Raw genomic sequence first — 19,098 nt, forward strand, 5'->3', positions numbered from 1 at the left:
TTGTGATTGTTGTATTTTACTTCTAATGCTGCCCTCAGCTTCTGTTTTCTAACATTCTTCACAATATTCCTTCAGACGGAGACTCCTACGTAACTCCCTGGATCCAGAAGCTGGAACATAAATTAAGAGCAAACAAACAGCTATTATGAACTGCCACAGACAGCAAATGAATATCAATAATGTCTTTGTTAACATGTAGTACAGAATTATGCAGTGGAACAAGCCAAATGTCCAATAATCTCCGAAATCTTCCAAAGCCTAGAATAATAATGAGAAGAATAGTCACTCCAAGATGAGCCAGATATCAACATATTCAAACAGTGAAAAATCCCATTTTTCAATGCCGTAAGAAAGCAAGCAGAAAGTGAATTGATAATATTCATAGATGGAAGTTACTTAGAACTTAAAACTGATCTGTATGCTGTGTTATTTGTAACTGAAAAGCCAGCTAGCTCATGGGTACCCACTGAGGCATGAGATTTAAAGAAAGCTATAAAACATGCACATTAGCAGCAAAAAGCTTTCAAAGATAGCTTCACTCTCAGAAAGACATTCTCAATCCAAAATGCAGCACCTGTGGGTTTTGCCATCCAAAGTTAGATTATTCAGGCTCTAAGACAGTAATTTATTTAGATGTTATACACCTAAATGAATACTATTTGACATCCCTTCCATCCCCAAAGCGCTTCAAAGAGTTAACTGCACTGATTTTTGAGAGATTACAAAGTGATGAAGTTTTCTTGGATGAAAATTTAATTTGAACAGAGGCCTTAAAAACAGTACAATGAAATACTGATTTATTTTTTTTTACTGACATAGACACGGAGTCTCACAACATTAAATTTTTAATAGTACATACTAGTCTGGAAAAGCTATTTGTAGGGTCTGCTCGATCACTTTCAACTGTAATTCGGGTAAAAGAAAGTGACAAACGTATATATCATGATGAAGTAAGAAGCATATCATCACTGTGACAATAATAAAGCCATAGAAGCTCCTGCAAAGAGAAATACAGTATTTTTTATGCTCTGCTCAGCATAAAGCAGATTTATCAAAGACAGGCAGTTGAGATCAGCAGAGGATATTTTACAGTTTATGACATGCAGAAGAGATAATGTGATCCAAATGCCTACACCGTACGTACAATTATATTCTAACATTATTACATTGTAAAAATATTGTATTTAACATGCAATCTGTACATACAGATTTAAGGTAACATACAATACACAGGTAAAATCCAGTCCATATTAAGAGATGATGGTACATTCCTAATGCAAGTCAATAAACTGATCATGTTTAGCACTACAGGAAGAAGATGTAAGCACAATTCTCTATTAAAGCCAAAGAGCAAGGGAAGACTCTGCACTTGTGTCTGCAAGAGTGTGACAGGTATTAGTTGTACCAAAGTCACCCGCACAGAGACATGACAGATGCTGTCATCACCATGTCTGGCAAGACCAAACACAGCTGAAGCCAGAACACAGTCAGGAGAAACATTAATGATCATGCCCTGAGAAATACTGCCAGATCCTGTTAAAAGGAGCTGAAGAAATACAATGTGTTAATAATAAGAAACAAAGTGTTAAAAAATCCATGGCCCATGTTGGACTGTGATCTTTGGCAACAGATCCAAATCTGGTAATGTGCCTCAACACAAAATGCCCAGCCATTTAACTTTTTGGTGCACTAAGTAACTCCAAGAACCTGATCAGACTCTGAGGCAGGAGACTGTGATTGCAGTTAAAGCACATGCCTTGCCTTCCCTGCTCAGCAAAGTGACTCCTGTGTGCTCATTAAATTTTATTCTACAGGTAACTGCTAGCTAAAATAATAGCAAGTCTGCACTCAACCTTGCTGTGTAAAGGAGGCATTGCCTGGATTACAGTTTCTTGCTACTGAAGGTATTTAATAAGAAGGGAGTCAGAGTTTCTGAGACATTTGTATAATTGAGGGCTTTATTAACTGGTGCAACAGAAACAGAATTAGGATAGCACTGGTAACGGTTTGCTTTTGAGGTAGAAAAGGACATATATTTTCTATCTATGGGATAATAAATCAGTGCAGCTTGTAGCACACTTATTTGTTAAACATGTTTTGTAGTGTTAGTAACGCAGGTGGTTTTGCACCAAGTGCCTTCATAATGTATTTATGAGGTTACACCATTCTAATACTAGGCATGTGTAACAATGTATTAAGTGATCCTAATAAGTTATGCAAATTAGCCATCAGAATAAGCTATCTTGAATATACTATGTAATATGTAACCATGAGCAGCTTACAAAGAGGCTGTAAAAAGTATTTTAGGGGCTAAAAGTCAGTGTTTGACTGATGAGATGTTTCTGGAAATGCTTTCCCCATGGTAAATTCACTGGCAGCTATCATTTATCTCACTCTGACCAAGTTAAAGATGATTTGAGCATACAAGTAGTAACAAATCTTCTGCTGACTGGAATGCTCTCCAGTGCTCTTTCCAATTTCACCAATAGGCCATTAACTCACTGCACATTCAGCTTCTCCTTTGCAAAGCTACAGTAACCTCTTCGTGACTTTGTGACCTTTCACACAACTGGAGCGACAAACCTGGCAAGGAAATAAGAGCTGACCAAGCTCTATCTTCCAGTAGCTACTAAGAGAAAACAAGAACATGGGGAAGTGCCCTGTGCTACACACCCAGTGACTGTCCCCTCAGATCAATTTAAAAAAAAAAAAAAAAAAAAGGTTCAGATTACTGTAAAAGAAAATTAAGAGTGAGAAGTGACATGATGAACAAGCAATAAAGGGTTAATGTTCGCCCACCGTGAAGCTGGGGATAAGCACCCAATAGTTCCTGCCCAAAAGAATGTATTAGCACTATCACACCAGGAGCTACCGACACTGGATGCTGGGACACATTGAGGGCGGGATTCAGAAGAGAATGAACAATAAAAAGACAGGCACTGAGGTGACATCTGCAGAGGCTGGAGAACAATTTCCAGAGAATGAATGCCTTTTAATGAACCGAGGCTTAAATGTTATTATATATTATAACTTGCCTGTTAGGAGATTATTACTATGAGAAACAATGAGAGCTGCTTATATCACCTTCTCCTGCAGGACATGCCTGAGGGAGAATGAACTTCTCTCCTTCTCCAGTGTTAGCTTATTATTGCCTGCACTGGCTGTAACTGAGTAAGCTTCATTCAGATGATAGCTAAATTTAGCAGACACTAGCATCAAGTCTCTAGGGCAAAAATGAGGGAAGAGAGCTTTAAATAAACAAAGTAATACTGAGTAATAGATGCAATTTATGGCAGAGGGAAATTCTGTGACTGAGAGGAGCCTAACTCGGAGTTAAATCTTGATTTTGTGGCCTCACCAAGACAAAACACATCACTGGCTTCCTCCTGGCCTGTTGTTACTAATCTTACCCCTGTGATGGCAAGGTCCCCTTGGACGCATGGCACTGTTGCAGTGGCCCCATGAGGGTGTAACAAAGAGGACCTGCGGGACACATAGTGCAGAGGAACGGTAACGAAGAATCACCAGCAAGAAACTGTCGCAACCGCTGTACGCGACGCGAGTTGAGGACGGCCTTGAGGTGATGTCCACACAACGTGGCGCCACAAACCTTCCCTCCCAACGCCTGCCGCAGCTCCCTCTGCGCATGCGCACCAGTCCGGGCACGACGCCGTAAGCGTGCCGCCAGGGAGACGGAAGTGGCAAAGAGGACGAGCCGGAAGTTGAGTGCCGGTCATGTCGGCTTCATTGTTGCGGCGGGGCCTGGAGCTGCTGGAGGTGCCGGGTGAGCTGGCGGGGAGCGGGGGGTGTGGGGAGGGTGATTCTCGGTGTACGGCCGGGGTAACTCCATCCCTCTGCCCGCTTCAGGCCGGGGAAAGGCGCCGCCGGGACGCCAGCGCGGGAGGAATGGCCTCAGGGCGGCGGGTGCTGGCAGGCGGAGGAAGAGGGCGCCGGAGCCCGGCAGGAACGGGGCTACAGTCAAGGGCAGAGTCGTGAAGTCGGCAATAGGTGAGTCCCGGCTCGGCTCTGGGGAGAGGGAGAAGCGGCTCTGCCGCCCTTCATAGCCCTCCCACCGCGCCCTCTTACGGTGTCCCGCAGCCGGGCTCTCAGCCGTTTGTATCCATCCCTTCCCATCCTCCTGGTGTCCCTTACTTCGGCGCAGCCAGATCTATGGATGCACCCTTATCCCTGGGCTGTAGCGCTGCTTCTTTCTCCCGGGGCCTTGCTGGTCCTCCTGTGTCTGTCCTTGCATGCTGCCTGGATACACAGCTGATGTGTTGTTTCCCACTCTGCTTTGACCTAGAGGAGTATCATAAGAAGAAGGCTGTGAATCACTTGAGAGAAAACCTGCAGTACATGTTGAAAGGACGACTTGTTGCAAACAGAGCAGTCACAGAAAAAGTAAGATGGTTACTTCTGTTTGGGGGTCTGCTTCTGCTGAGGAACACAGGTGAATGGGGATCATTCCCAGATCTTCCAGCTTAGACCCCGTGCAAAGTCAAGTTTCTGTCAGCAAGCAGCCCTGAGGAATTTCTGTATGCACTGACAAAATAACATACTAAAACAAAGTGACATGTTTATCATCATGTTGATACATTGTCCCCTATGATGTTCTCTTATACTAGTTAAAATGTACTGACAGCTGTTGGCTTTTCTTAATTACCAAAGATATTTCATAGCTTCAGCTGTTAAAGAAGCCCTGGTTCAGACCTTCTTGTTGTTGATCATACTGGCCTTCTCTGTAGCTGGAGACTGTTTAGCAAGGAACCAGATGTGCTGCTGGCTCATGTAATGGGAATTTCATAGCATCTTGAATGATGTTTCTCATAACCTGAGAATTTAACCAGTGTCCTTCCCCAAAAGGAAGTCCCATGACAGGATCTGAAGAGGAGAATAGCTGACACTACTAGAATCTTGGGCTATTTTTATGAGATGCAGGCTGTTAACTTATAAACCAAGTGGTTTAAGCCAGTGTTTCTCAGGCTGCAGATTGTGAAAGGAAGTGACAGTGTATTAGAAAATGCTGAGGGGATTCCATCAACTTGAATTTATCCTGGAGAGACAGGATAAAAGAAAGTCATAGTTTCAGAAAGATCTGAATTTAAATAAGTGTTTCTATCTCTGTGATGATTAACGAAGAGCAGTTTTCGTATTTGACTCCAATTATTAACAGTATTTGCTGTTGTCCCAGTGACCTGCTTTAGTTGACATTGGTGATTGCCTCTCACTTTTCTTTGGGGGCATTCTGGGATATAGTGGGGGATTAGTAGAACAGCAGGGATGCAGCAGTGAGCTTGAAAATCACCATTTTTGTGGTTTGGTCTGGATAACAATGACTGGGATTTTTTCTTTTTTTTTTTTTCATCATCTGAAGGTTCTTGCTCAGAACAGAGGCAGGAAGGCCAAAGATCAGCCTCCAAAGAAGGCAGCAAAGAAGAAGCCCGAGGGCACTGTCTTTACTGAGGAAGACTTCCGTAAATTTGAGAGGGAATACTTTGGGATACCATAAACAACATGACAGGGATTCTCACAGCTCCAGTCTTTCTGTAGCTGAGTGCTTGGCATGCTGGACTGGCCATTTCCTCTGTGTGTTTGAGATGAGACATCAGAGATGTGCCTCTGTCAGCAGGTGCTTTAATGTTAGGCTTGCAGAGCAGCTCTGCATCTGTGCAGAACTTGATACTGTCCAGCTAGAGCCATGGAGGTTCTCTTGGCTCTGAGATGCGTTGTCTTTATAATTATCTCCCTCCATCCACCATGCCTTGCATTCTTAATGTAGAAGGGTAGACCAAGCCAAATGTAAATCTTGTTCCCTTCTTCAGGATGTAAGGCTTCTGCTACTTGTGTACTTGTGCAGGGACCATTTAAAGTATTGTATGTGAATAGAGAAGCGTTTTGGACCCACAGCAGGTACCCACGAAGGGAAGGATGCCTTGAAAGATTGTTAAACCTGAGTAGCCTTGCAGCTTCTGTTCTTATTACAGCCTCTGTCAGGTTTTTCAGTCATTGTAAAAAGTTTTATATGTTGTTTGATTAAATAATTGTTGCAGACACCGCCTCTCTTTGCCTTTGTAATAGTGATTATTATGACAGGCTACATTTGATGAAGATGGATTGTGTCATTGTTCTGATCCAAGCATCCCTCTCTTTAGGATGATTCAGTTGTGTAAATGGCCTGTCTGATTCATGTTGACACATGTATTTAATCTTCTTTCTGACACACTCAGGCCTTCGAAAAGTGTAGGTTGGAATGGAGATGACTCCCCTGTTTTGCCTACTCACAGTCTCCAAGGAAGAGCTCTCACATGGAGAAAGTTGTCCTTTGCATGCTTATCCCTGAGCCTCCCACTGAGATTCAGCCACGCTAGGAGGGCACTGCTTCTGGGTGCTGCCAGCCCCTGTATCCAGGAGGGATTGTAACCCAATGATAGTCTCGGCACCAAGTTAAAATCTGAGCCAGAGTTGAGGTGCTGGGTTGAAGGGGAGGTCTTTTCCTATCAGACTACTGCTAAATACTCTGCTGCAACAAATAGAAGGCCCGGCAGGTGGGGGTGTTGTTCCAAACACTTCCACACGAAACCACTAAATGTGCTGCTTGAGGGCCACTGCCCTTTGCTGCCCCTTGCCTGAAAAGATGGGAAATCTGTAAAAAAGGTAAGGAGAAGGACTAATGCCAAGTTCTGGTTAGACTCTGTGATTACAAGAGGCTTGGTTGACCTGAGCAGCAGGTGCTTGGATGTTAGCACTGTCGGGAATTCGGTATCCCTTCCCTGCCTTCTGATTATAAGTCCTGATGCTGTCTGAAGTCTGTGTCACCTCTGTTGTGTTCTTCTTCTCTTGTCTGCATGGAAGGGAAGGTCACCCAGATGTATGAGGCCCAGACGGGGAAAGTAGTGAACATCCTGAAGTTCATGTACTGGAAATTGTGTAATAGTGAATGGGAGGAGATTTCTTGTAATGGGATCAAGTTCAACTATCTGCAGCCAAAAGTGGTAAAAATAGAACGGTTCAAAGACCAAGTCCCTTCTTTTTCAGTTTGATCTTGCTTCCAAATTTAAAAAAAAACATGTAAAAAAAGAGAATGACCTTTTGCTTCTTGAAAGAATGGAAACAGTGTTTGAAAAAGTAGTTGAGCAAAACGTGTATGCAGCACGTGTCTCCTTAAAACCTCTGTGCATGCTGCAGTGTATGTGAGCTGGTCTAACACACACAGCTCTGTGTGGAGCTGTCACAGAGATGATTAACAATGTGAAAAAGCTGGATTAAAAGTTTGAAAGGTAGATTTCTGGAGTATTGTTTTGTTTCAAGCCCTCATCTTCAGCATTTGGCAGCTCCTTTAACCTTACAGATGTCCTTCATGTTAACCCCCTTCCTCTACCAGTTCCTCCTACACAGGCTTGTTTCTGCGGTCGTTCAGCTGCTGGGCCCTTCTGCAAGCAAAGGAAAGCAAAACCATCAGAAAGAAGCACTAAGGTAATGTGGTTCGCTCTGTTTGTGCAAAACCCGGCTTGTTTGCTTGCAAATGTAAGCAAACAGTAAAGTTGTTCTTTTGGTTAATGAAGAACTTTAAAGCATGGCCCAGGGCAATTTTCCCCAAGGATAATAACACCCAGATCCGTGGAGTTTTAAAATTGGATGGCGGCTCTCATTACTGTCTGGAAAGACTATGAGAGCCAACACAAATAATCACCATACTTCTTGTGGCTGTATGCCATGAGGTGTTATATTGTTGAAGAGGGCAAAGCTACCTGACAGACTTGATTTTGCCATCTGAAATCAAACCTCGGTTGTACAGCCAGCAGTATCCTTAAATAAATTAGACTTTATTTTGCAGGAAGAAGGAAAAGCAAGCAGAAGTGAGCGGGTGGCTCTAGATAAACCATCTTCCACAAGGGCAAAAGATCTAGCATGTTCTAGCCTTGATTTTCTCCCTCTCCAGGAGAGGAGGAGAACCTATGAAAGAAAAGCAGTGCCACCTGCACACTGTGGCAGGAGTTGGCCCCTGAGGAGAAGTCTTCTAAGCTAGAGGGAGAATAAGTACCAGCGAGTGGCATGTGCCTTGTGGTATGCTGAAGCTAAGCATCTCCTCATACTTCCAGCTGTCTGTTATGGTCTAGTCATGCCTAGATCATGCCAGCTCCTTGGCTGTCCTGGGACCTAAGGAGGTGGCTCTCTTGGAGCAACCTGTGCGATCTCTGTGTTCCTTGCAGAGACTTTTCCGGCCCTTGTAAAAGAGAAGAGGGGGTTAGGGAAGGAGCTGCTGCCATAGCTGCTTTTCCTAGGTGGACTCCAATCCCCAGTTCCCACACTGGAAGCTGACACACTGCAGCCCTCAACCCTTGGACCTGGCATTTCCCTCCCGTGCGGTTGTGAGCGGCAGCGCAGGGAGACATCCCACTGCTGCGGTGTGAGGGCTGCATGCTGGTTGAGCTCATCAGGCTGCTGGCTCTCTTCCCAGCTCTGCGACACCAGCTGAGCACCCTGCAGCAGAAAATAGAGGTGGCTGAGCTGGGGGAGAAGGAGGAGAGTGCCATCTTACAGTGTATCCTCACCCACACGCAGCAGGGAGTCGTAATGGGAGGCAGCAGCGGATTTAATATAAATGCAAATAAAAGCTCTGAAGTGTTATTAATGTGGTAGAACCTTCCCAGGAAGACGGTTTAGAGGAGGCAAAATGGTTCCCAGATGCTCGGTGTTGAGCTAGCTTACTGTGAATAAGATTCATCAAGCCCATTAATGGCTTCTTTCTCCTTCGTTATGTGAGCGGAAAGCAAACAGGAAAATTTGTTTGGATGGGTACAAGCTAATGTAAGCTGATACAGCCTCTGCTCTATCAGCAAGTCTTTACTTCTTTCGCATAGAAAACAACAACAGCTAACATCAGTGTTATGTGTACAAGGAGAGGGGAGGACTGCAAACGTAAACCAAGAAAACATGTTTGCTCAGGGCACTAACCAACTTCTTGCCTCTGAAATGACACAGCAGTAACAAACCTGGTTGACAATGAACAAAAAGAGACTAGAAAGCACGCTCAGGCAAACATTCAGGCTTAAAAAACACTGAAAAAGCTGGGGGAAAATTGGGAGGAAAAGGGGAAGCAGGGAGATGGAGCCTTTGGGAATCTCAGCCTCTGGTTTCTTTTTCATTACTGACTCCCCTTCCAGTCTTGCTGATGATCAGCACCTACAACGCTGACGAGCTCCGGAACGCCTTGGGTAAGAGACTGGCTGCTGTAGAAAGGGTGCACAGAAGCAGTGCCCTGAATAACTCACAAAAGGAAAGTTACAGCACGAGGAAGTTTCTCATTTGGAGACCCATCAATCCAGCTAAAAATGAGGAGTGTAAAAGGAGACAGGCTGCTGAACTCCAGCCAAGGGAGGCTGAAGGGTTAGTAGGTTTGAAACGGATTAAAGGTTTGTGTGTCTATCCATAGTTACATTAAATAGGATTAACAGTGCCAACCACTAACTGGTGGGGGCAGGGGAAATAAAAAGCATGGAGGTTGCTCTGCAGCTGTCTACAGGGTGACACACACCTTTTTCTGGATGAAATAGCTGGTTGGCAGGGCGAACCAGTGATCTCGCCAAGCTGGTCTGTCCTGAGGATCATTTAACTCCTTTAATGGGAGGTAAAGACTAGGTCTCTTTCTCAGGCTGCCCATCCACGACAATGGAAGTGGAGAGGAGGTACAGAACAAGGAGATTCTCTGCCCTATATAAATGAAGCTGACGTGTCTGCTGCGCTTGGAACTCGCTCCCTGCCATCTTTTAAAGGGGTGTGTACGTGTAAAAGAGAGGAAAAGAGCAGCTGAAGGAGAAATGAGAGGCAGCTAGCACCTATGGAATAGGGAAACTGGAGTTTGTGGGTAGACATAGCTTTGTTCAGTGGCTTGTGACACTGCATGACTGCACTGAAAATCATGCAAAGGCAGCATACCTGGGATACCTGAGCAGCCAAAATGGTATTGCCTAGGTCAGGGGACTGAATGCCTCTTTTAATTCACAAGGTCAAACTTGTGGGCCTGAAGCATTGCGATGGAAAAGACAGCAAAGATGAGTTGGGGTTGTTCAGCTTGGGGAAAGAAGGCTCTGGGGAGACCTTAGAGAAACTTCCAGTACCTAACAAGGCCTACAAGGAAGCTGGAGAGGGACTTTTTACAAGGGCATGTAGTGATAGGACAAAGAGGAATGGCTTTAAACTGACAGAGGGGAGATTTAGGTTAGATATAACGAAGAAATTCTTCCCTATAAGGGTGGTGAGGCCCTGGCACAGGTTGCCCAGGGAAGCTGTGGCTGCCCCATCCCTGGCAGTGCTCAAGGCCAGATTAGATGGGGTTTGGAGCAACCTGGTCTAGTGGAAGGTGTCCCTGCCCATGGCAGGGGGTTGGAACTGGACGAGCTTTAAGGTCCCTTCCAACCCAAACCAGTCTGTGACTCTATGATGATTTTTTTGGCCCAGAAATGGGTGCTTATGGTAAGACCCCAAAACTGTCTTTGTACTGGAAATGAAGTGTAATAGGAGTGTATGTGCCAGACTGCACAGCAAGGCTGTGAATACAGCAGGAGGACAGAGGAAGTTAGGTTGTCTCCATATGGTACTTGAACTCTGTTAAGAAAAAATGAGTATGCACAGCATGAAATTATGCATATAGGAAGGACAGTATAGATCCTGTTGTTTTTGAAGGCCTAAGTCTATGAAAAGATAAAGAAAACTGGATTATTCTGGCCAAAAAAATATATAGATTTCCCACGCTGGAAAAAATGGCTTTCTGAATCATGAAATGGGTTTAATAAGTGGAGAAGGGTGTCTATACAACAGTGAGGGTGATGAAAGCAAGGGACATCTCGAAACAGAGCAAGTATATGGATATGCCATGAACAGAAGCTAAACCAGACCTAAAGAAAAGGTGAGGCAATACTTAACAGGGCTGTGGGAATCACAAGCAAGACAAGGAATATATTTTTCCAAGAGGAATATGACTCCTCTCCAGAGACAACATAGCTTTGGGACTGGGGGAGAGAGGGCTATGGCCAGACTACCCCTGTGTGAAGTTGTTCCGATCAGAATAACCCACATTTCCTTTCTACCAGTGCAGCTCGGGAGCGCTGGGGGAGCATTCATCTCCCAAAGGACAGCCTGTCCTTGCAGCTATTCCTGTGCTTCCTGCCAGGGCAAAAGCTATTTGGAAGATTTTATCATCATTCTTTCTTTGTTCTCCAAAGCTGCAGCTGGGGATTTATGTTCGTATGCGTGCTGCAAAGGTGTGTCTGGCTCTCCACACAGGCATGCAAAGGAATTGTCAGCAGTTGTGGTTTCTTCTTTCTGTTTGCAAGGAGAAGTGCAAGCGACTGGGTCTTTCCAAAGGCAGGGCAAAGAGGGAAGTGGTTATTGATACTGTGATAAGAGCAGAAACAAGCTTGTGAGAGGGACATATGCTGTCAGAGCAGCTCTGCCAGCAGTGAGCCACTGGGTGTTGTTTGGTTATGTATAGGAATGTCGGACTCTTGTTTACCATGAAGTACAAAATTGGGTAAGGGATCAGGAGCCTGAGGGTCATGCATGCTGTGCATGTGAAGGCCACTTCACTGTCCTAACGGGCAGTGAATAAATTCAGAATAAATTCCTCTGAATAAATTCAGGGGCAAAATAAGTGAGACAGAAATCCCATCTGCCAACTTCAGATTCAAACAGCTTTTATATAATGTAGATTGGGGAATTCTTCTGCTTTCAAGTATGTAGAACCAGGCTCCTCCAGGGGTAGGTGAGGCCTGCATTTCATGCACTACATTTCTGGACATGGTATCACACTGTATGCAAGCTGCAAGGATTCGACTGAAGCACATTTGTTCTGAGAAAAAGAAGACAGCTCCTGAAGCGTGCAAAGCGTGAGATCAGTCACCAGGCAGGAGGCTATCAGACCTTTTCTCCCGCAGGCTGGAGTTTGTTACGTGATGGTGTCCTCAGTGTTCCTTGCCTCCTGCAGCAGGCTGGACATGCTGCTGAGCTGCAGCACCAAGTGGCGTGATGCTGGCTGTGCCTAACACAAGCCTGGAGGAGAAGCCTAGGTGGCAGATGCAGAGGAAGAGTCGGCCCTAATCTCTAGGCAGTGTAAAAATCTTAACGAAGTTACTAAGTATGGAAACGCGGCGTCATTTCAGCAGACGTTGCATAAGGTTGCCATACTGGCTGCCTCTGCAGAGCTGCAGGCTCAGAGCCGCAGCATAATAACACCAACAGATTTTTAAGGACAGGTTTCTGGTTCTCCTGTAAGGAGTCCTGTAAAACACACACATGGATACAGGGCAGAGAGCAAAGCAGCACATGTGCGTCATGCATTCCTTGTCTCCCATTCCAGCTCTGATCTGCCCTCCCTGGAGTGAGTGCAATTAGTAAACTGGAGCTACATACTCTCTGGAGGGCTGTAGAAACCATAATCATGTATGTATCTACTGGCCGCCACAGACACTGCCTCATCTGCCTGCAGAGCATGGACTCAAAATCAATTTTAGTGAGGGGTGGCTCACAGACAGTCCTGCTATGGGATGGGGGATATGTGCCGGCAATCTTTCCAGGCTTTGGGTGAGCTGAGTATGGCTGCTGCCAGGTTTCAGCAGAATTTGCAATGGCTCTGAGAGAACTGGAGATGGTTGCCCTGTGGCTGCAAAGGGGGATTAGTTTAGGGAGGAGAGGAGGGTTTTGCCCTGCACAGAGAAGCCACATGCTCATACGCTCACACCGGTTATACTATGTTTTCTGTGGCTCAGCTGAGACCAAGCAGTTGTCATCTCAGGTACAGATTTCACCCATCAAGGGAAAGACTGTCCTGCTCACTGGGCTTTCCTGCCTCTAATTATCCCCATCCCCGGTCTGGCAGGTCCAGCTGATCTGAAGGAATCTACTACGTTGTGCTACTTCCCAAATCAGAGCAGTTCCTTGGATGTGGTCACCAGTACGCTCTGGAGAACAAAGCAGCACTTCAAGCAGGACCTTAATGTGCCTGCCAGGCTGGAGTGCTTCTTATTTATACAGCACATCAGAGTCAGAGTGCTTGCTCAGGAGGCAAGAGGCAGATGCTCTCATGAAGGTGAGGAGTCTGGGCTACCCACTGTCTCATGAAACCCAAGATGAAGGTCTTAATTATCCACACTACTTCCAATGTGTCATAAGCCCTAACTCCCAACAGGGAGTAGCATTCACATCACCCAGGCACCAGCTATAAGCACAGACAGGTCTTGGTGGCCAGTCACCACAAAGGCTGGCCTGCTCAGCCCTCCCTGCCAGCCAGGCTGGGACCTGCAGTGCCTGAGCTGGACGGCTTCCTGAGTCGTGTCAGTGCAAGTGAAAAGGAATCTTAACTCCTTGGGGAAGGATGTGCTGGCTCCAACAGACCAAGCAGGGATCAAGTGCTGGTAAATCTGGGTATGAGCAGCCAAAAAAAGGAAGAAAACCCACACAAAAAATTATTAAAAATGGCACATCCCAAATCCTGAAGCTTCTATCAGCAGCGCACAGCCATGCTGGATGTGGAACTTCACCCATGTTCAGAACCTCACGAGAATCAAGCACAAAAAATTCCTTGCTTTGAGTGGCTGGACTATAAATTTACCCAGTAATTGAAGGGCAAAAACATCCACAAGCAGAAACCACCCTGCTACACAGGCTCCTGCCTGCCCAAGTTTTCTGGAGTGTTTAATAGACACCATCACAGCAAGGCTGGGGTTTTTCTGCTACCACACTCCAGCACCAGGGCATTAACTCATCTACCACAGCTCTGCCGAGCAACACAAACCTCAGGAGCCAGGCAGCCGGTTGCTGTCAACAACCCCAACCCATATCCCCAGCATACACACCCTGCTCCAGAGCACCAGCTGCACAGCTAACTTGGGAGTAGGGCTTTATTAACAAACTCATCTGGTCCTTAGTAGAAAGAAGCCAGATTTACATTCACACCTTAAAAATTTTGACTCTTTGGAAGCAGCCTGAAGATGCCTCCAAGTCCTTCGCATTTCCATCATGGACATCACCAAGAGTAACCCCACCCATTCGGTCCAGTTCATCTACCACAGCACAATGGCAGTTCCTACCCTAACCCCACTACCCTCAGCCCTCCTTAAGTTTTGGGCACATGCTGACCAACAGAGTAAATAAACCCAAAGTGCCAGTTCAGCAGTGCCACTGCTTACTCCACAACCTCCAAGCAAGCTGCCTAAACTCATGTTCACAACTACTGAGCTTTCCCCATCGTGTTTTACATCCCAACTCACCTCCTACAGAATGTTCAATTCTGGCAAGTCTGAACCCTCCACCAGTCTATCTTCACTGAACTCCTGAAGATGAAATTCTTTAACAGGACTATGCCTTTACTATAGAAAAATTTAGGGTACCTCAGCGTAATACCCCTCATGGTGGTGCATGTATTAAAATGTGTGTAAACTGTAGTGACAACCCACATAAGTCACCCTTTGAACTTCAAAGCACATTCAGCATCCACACTGCCTCCATCACCCAGCAAGAAGCACCTCAGGTGTTACACAGCATTCTCCTATGAAGACATGAGTAGTCCAATAGATTTGTTTGCATTTACACCTAGGTGTGGTGTGCTCATTGTACAGGTAGTCAGTTACCTCACACTCTAATTTGAAGTTTACTATAAAATAATTTATTAGACAGCAATACACAGCCTTAGCAGCAAGCTTATATACATGCACATAAAAACTGCTGACTACCCTACTCAGCGACTCTAGCTCTTTTGCCCTTGGCCTTGCGGACCTCTTCAATCAGATCTTTTAAGTACTGTATTTCCTTACTAAGGGAATCTGCCTTCTCCTTCAGGGCCTGATTTTTCTGCTCCAACTCTCTGCACTCCCCAGAGAGTGCCTCCTGTTCTGCCCTCTTTTTCTGCCGGTAACGTGTGGCAGCTGTCTTATTCTGCTCCATCTTTTTCAGTTTCTTATCTATTTTCTTTTCTCCCTTTATCTTCGCTGACACTACCCTCTCTGCAGGATGATCATAGGGTTTGGCCTGCACAGAGCCACAGCTGGTTTCTGCAGGAAACCGGTTGTCACTGGGGGATCCAACTGAATTGGTAGGGCTATGCTGGGGTGTTCCCAGGTAAGAGTCTGGGCTCATGCATATTCCACTATCATCGGAATGGTTCTCCTCCTCTTTCTCAGACTTGGTGATCACTACCACAAAGGCAGGGCCCTCCTGTTTTCTTTCGCCTTCCAGAACATCCACTTCACTACCCAGTTCTAAGCTAAATGAGTGGTCTGGAGTGGAAGTCAGAGACCCTGGGGAGAGGGGAAAAGACCAAAGGGAAGCCAATGGGGCCACTGGATCTACTCCAATGGGTGATTCAGGGAGCTGGGTGATTAGGTCTGTTATCAGTGGAGGTTCTTTGTTGTGGAATTCTGGGATGGCAGGGTTAAATAGGAGATCACACGTGTCTTCCAACGTGGCCATCAGCTCGTCTGGCGAGACGGTGGCTTCCAGATGTTCCACACCTAATAGGGCATCGAAATCAAATTCCTTCAGATCCATCTTCTCCACCATCCACTCCATGCCAGAGAAGGCATCCTCTGCACAAAAAAAGGAATTGCCATTTCAGTAAACCAGTTCAGGAGTCTGAACATAATCTAGCAACTTGTATTTAACACCCAACCTCTGTCTCACATTTAAAAAAAAAAAAAAAAAAGAATCAACCATAAGAAAAAAAATTTGCCATTTAACTGCAGAAGACTGCAGGGTACAATGGAGCCTGCCAGCATTCCATTCCCCTTACTCCAAAGCCAGAAGAATTCAGGGCCATTTGAAACACACCGCCACGCTTGGTTCTTGTGACCTCTGCTGGGGAACAGCACTGTAACAGTCAGTGTGTTATTAAAAGGGCAACAGAAGTGTCACTTTACCATACACCAGCTCCGTAACTAGCATTTCTGAATTGTGTAATCAGTGTAATACACATTCTTTCAAGCAGAGATATGCATGTGAGGTTGCCTTCACATTTACAGAAAACTAGCTAGTTTTTTTCCCCCATCAGATCATTACACGCCATTTTAACTGATGCATTAAGTAACACCTTACCCTGGCTGCTATCTATGGTGTTGCCTAAACTGTCCACAGCAAGCCAATTGGAGGAGACTGCCTTAGCCTTGTCGCTGGAGAACCCATGCGAACCGAGGGGCTCGGCCACCTCCAGGTAGTCATCGAGGAGTCCCAGACTTTCCTCAGCCACCGAACACGGCTGGCTGAAGGGGGATAATAAATCCCCCAACAGCATCTCGTTGTTCAAGAGGCTCATCTTCGTCAGTTTTTAATGCTTTGATGTCAAAGGATGCAGACAAGTAGAGGGCTTTGTTGTCGACTACAGCAATGCTGCTGTGCGATGCCTTGAAAAACCTGCGAACAAAACTTAGATCCATCAGTACTTGTTTGACCGATATAGTGTCTTTAAAAGCAATGCCACCCGCTTTGGGGACTGCCGTTTGCATGTAACACAACATCGTTACCCCTTCCATGTCTCCCCTTAGGCTCCAGCTGCCTCTTCTCCCGCCGAGAGCCGCGCGGCTTCCTCATGCCCAAATATGGGCACGGCTGCCGCCGGCCCCGCCCACCCGCCGCCATGACTCACGCGCCCATGCCAGCAGCCGCGGCCATTTCGCGATACTGCCGCGTCCGCCCTCCCCGCCCCGGCAGCGGCCGCCATTTTGTATCCTGCCACGTTTCCAACCGCGGCTCCAGCGGCTCGGGCTGCACAAGGCTGAGCCGAGCCGAATGCTGAGGTGGAAAAAGACTGCGGAGCCCTCTGGAACTACCCAGCTTAGAATTCGACGTTTGGGTGACAAATCAAGTGTCACACACGCTAGCATCTACTGGAGTCTCTGCCGTATTAGAAAACCCTCCGGAGACTTAGAGCTACAACATTAAGTATCACAGCACTACTACCATCTTATGAACAGCCTCCGTTTATCCACTCGGCACGACATACCAAATGGTACCTACTCTGTCAAGAGCCCCCGTATCTGCCCCCAGCTACAGCAGCATTCCTCCTCGCGGGTTAAAAAAACCCTCCCTACAGGTAAGCCACTTTTACGCCCATGAAAACCCAATGAAATAGGTAAATCCCAAAATTTAACCATCCAGCTCTCTCGAAGGGTGAATACCACATAGGAATTTTCCGTCATTTCTTCTGAAGTGTCATTTCCTCCCATTTCTGACACCCTCCGCCCCGGGCACGTTGAACCCCAGAAGGACACCCTTCATCCTTATACTTTTTTCCCCCGAGTGATACCATCCATTACCATATACGTGATAAAACACTCCACCCCAAGCCCCCTTAAGGCGAGAAGCGGGCGACTAGCAACACCGGTAAGAGGAATCCCCCGTCCCTCGCACACAATACTCACGCCATGGTTGCAGATGCCGGGGGTGTGCTGAGGCCGCCGCCGCTGCTGCTGCGCCTGCTGCACTGGCCAATGCCGCCGCTGGCCCTGCCGCCCTTAAAGAGCCATGGCGGCCAGGGGAGGGGAGGCTGCTCCGTTCCGCGCCGCGCGCGAAGCTGCTGCGCGCACAGACACTCGTACACCCACTCCGCTCATCGACGCTCAGGCGGACAATGAAGTGACACCGCCCGCGCGCAGCGCTTATATAGCAACCGCCTGAAGCAAAACAAGATCCGGCTCTGAGGTGTCCTTCCGCCCAGCGTCACCTGCCTCTCTCCAGCGCCCGCCGGCCTGTACCCTGTCTCTGTGGGTTTATCTCGCTTTATTCCCGTCCGAGTCAAACGCAGGAGAGGCAGAGAAAAGCCACCCCTCCTCACCGGAGCGGCGTTGGAGGGACTCTATGGTACACATCCGCGCCTCCGCCTTCCTGCCGCCGCCGGAGTCACGTGACCAGAGCAGCTGAGGACGCTCCTGGGAGGTTGGGGGGGATGAGGGGGGCCGAGAGGAGGTCGCACGCAGACCGCCACGTGGGAAGGGGTCCTCTCATTGGCTAGAGGCGAGTTGTTCACGTGCACGCAGAGCTGTTATTGGCCAGGGCCCAGAGGAGGCCAGATGCGGAGGGGGCAAGGGGAGAAAGGAGTCGCACAAGGGCGGGGAAGTGGTGCCGGTGCCGGTGCCGGTGCCGGTGCCGGTGCCGGTGCCGGTGCCGGTGCCGGTGCCGGTGCCGGTGCCGGTGCCGGTGGGGGCGGGGAGGGAGCGTGGCTGGGCGATGTCAGTGCGCCCATCAGCGCTGCCCTGCGCCTCCGGTGTGCTGTCCCGTGCGAAGCACTGTACGTGTGTGTGCCCCCCTTTGGTTTCCAACAGCCCCTTTTGTTCTCTCCACAGAGTCCTGCTGAGGTGAGGCTGGGGTTGACAGCTGCTGCTCAGGCCGAGGCGCTGCCGTGGCCCCCCTGATGTGCTGAGGCAGCTGGCGCTGTGCCCTCCTGCGCCACCAGATAACGTGTCCGCCCAGGGCAGGGTCGCCTTCCCTCCCTTGCCTGCCTCACACGTGCAGCGCTTCGATTATGGCTGTTTCAGGGCACAGGCTGTGTTTGCCTGTGTGAGGGTGCCTCTCAGCCGCCATGGCGCAATTCCGACCTGGAGCTGTCATGCAGATGTGTGCTCCTGAGCAGCCGAGAGCATGAGTCTAATTAATGCCTTTAACCCATGCAAATGCTGAAAAATGAAGTTGGCTGTTCCCCAGAATTTCCGAACTTCCTCTCCTGCCGTGCAGTTTCACAGTGACACAGTTGCTTCTCTGTTCAGACATTACTGAGACCGATGTGAGCGTTAATGGATAACCTACATAGCTTCACAGCTCTAAAGAGCAGTGTCACTTTGGAAAGTTTTTAAAGTGCAGTTTCACATTATGTTTTATCCAATCTAAATCAGCTTGATGCTAGGAAAGAAGGCAACCTTCTCTATTCCTGTTCCTGTCTGCTCTCTGAGATCTGCCTCAGTGAGCCAGCTTAGCCGGCTAACCCAATGTGAAACTCACAGGAGTCAAGAGTTTTCTGCTGGTTTCAGTCCCCTCATCATTTCCCTGAGGTCAGTCAGGCATCGGTTAATTCCAGTGATCGGTACTTGTGTGCTTCCTTACTATGTCAGTTACCCAGCT

The 19,098-nt window shown here is 47.4% G+C and overlaps 2 protein-coding genes across 2 annotated transcripts; one reads left to right on the forward strand and one right to left on the reverse strand.

Annotated features, from left to right (window-relative positions):
• The first annotated feature begins 3,665 nt into the window (after positions 1-3,665).
• On the forward strand, positions 3,666-6,045 carry RPS19BP1 (ribosomal protein S19 binding protein 1). Its single transcript, XM_080630472.1, has 4 exons — positions 3,666-3,784; positions 3,868-4,008; positions 4,304-4,401; positions 5,375-6,045. The coding sequence occupies exons 1-4, from the start codon at positions 3,736-3,738 to the stop codon at positions 5,507-5,509; spliced, it is 423 nt and encodes a 140-aa protein (XP_080486598.1). The 5' UTR covers positions 3,666-3,735; the 3' UTR covers positions 5,510-6,045.
• An 8,591-nt stretch (positions 6,046-14,636) lies between these two features.
• Positions 14,637-17,924, reverse strand: ATF4 (activating transcription factor 4). The gene is made up of 3 exons (XM_080625564.1): positions 17,406-17,924; positions 16,084-16,398; positions 14,637-15,578 (listed from the first exon to the last, which is right to left on the reverse strand). The coding sequence occupies exons 2-3, from the start codon at positions 16,298-16,300 to the stop codon at positions 14,728-14,730; spliced, it is 1,068 nt and encodes a 355-aa protein (XP_080481690.1). The 5' UTR covers positions 16,301-16,398; positions 17,406-17,924; the 3' UTR covers positions 14,637-14,727.
• Positions 17,925-19,098: the final 1,174 nt, after the last annotated feature.

The sequence above is a fragment of the Psittacula echo genome (assembly GCF_963264785.1).
Source record: "Psittacula echo genome assembly, chromosome: 1".
NCBI classification, from domain to species: Eukaryota; Metazoa; Chordata; class Aves; order Psittaciformes; family Psittacidae; genus Psittacula; species Psittacula echo.

What these genes read in the sequence shown, in the direction of transcription:
- RPS19BP1 (XM_080630472.1), top strand. Translation starts at nt 3,736, where the DNA reads ATGTCGGCTTCATTGTTGCGGCGGGGCCTGGAGCTGCTGGAGGTGCCG. An exon ending in AGTCGTGAAGTCGGCAATAG is followed by an intron (nt 4,009 to 4,303) that starts GTGAGTCCCGGC and finishes GCTTTGACCTAG; the next exon opens with AGGAGTATCATAAGAAGAAG. An exon ending in ACAGAGCAGTCACAGAAAAA is followed by an intron (nt 4,402 to 5,374) that starts GTAAGATGGTTA and finishes CATCATCTGAAG; the next exon opens with GTTCTTGCTCAGAACAGAGG.
- ATF4 (XM_080625564.1), bottom strand. Translation starts at nt 16,300, where the DNA reads ATGAGCCTCTTGAACAACGAGATGCTGTTGGGGGATTTATTATCCCCC. An exon ending in CACCATAGATAGCAGCCAGG is followed by an intron (nt 15,579 to 16,083) that starts GTAAGGTGTTAC and finishes TTTTTTGTGCAG; the next exon opens with AGGATGCCTTCTCTGGCATG.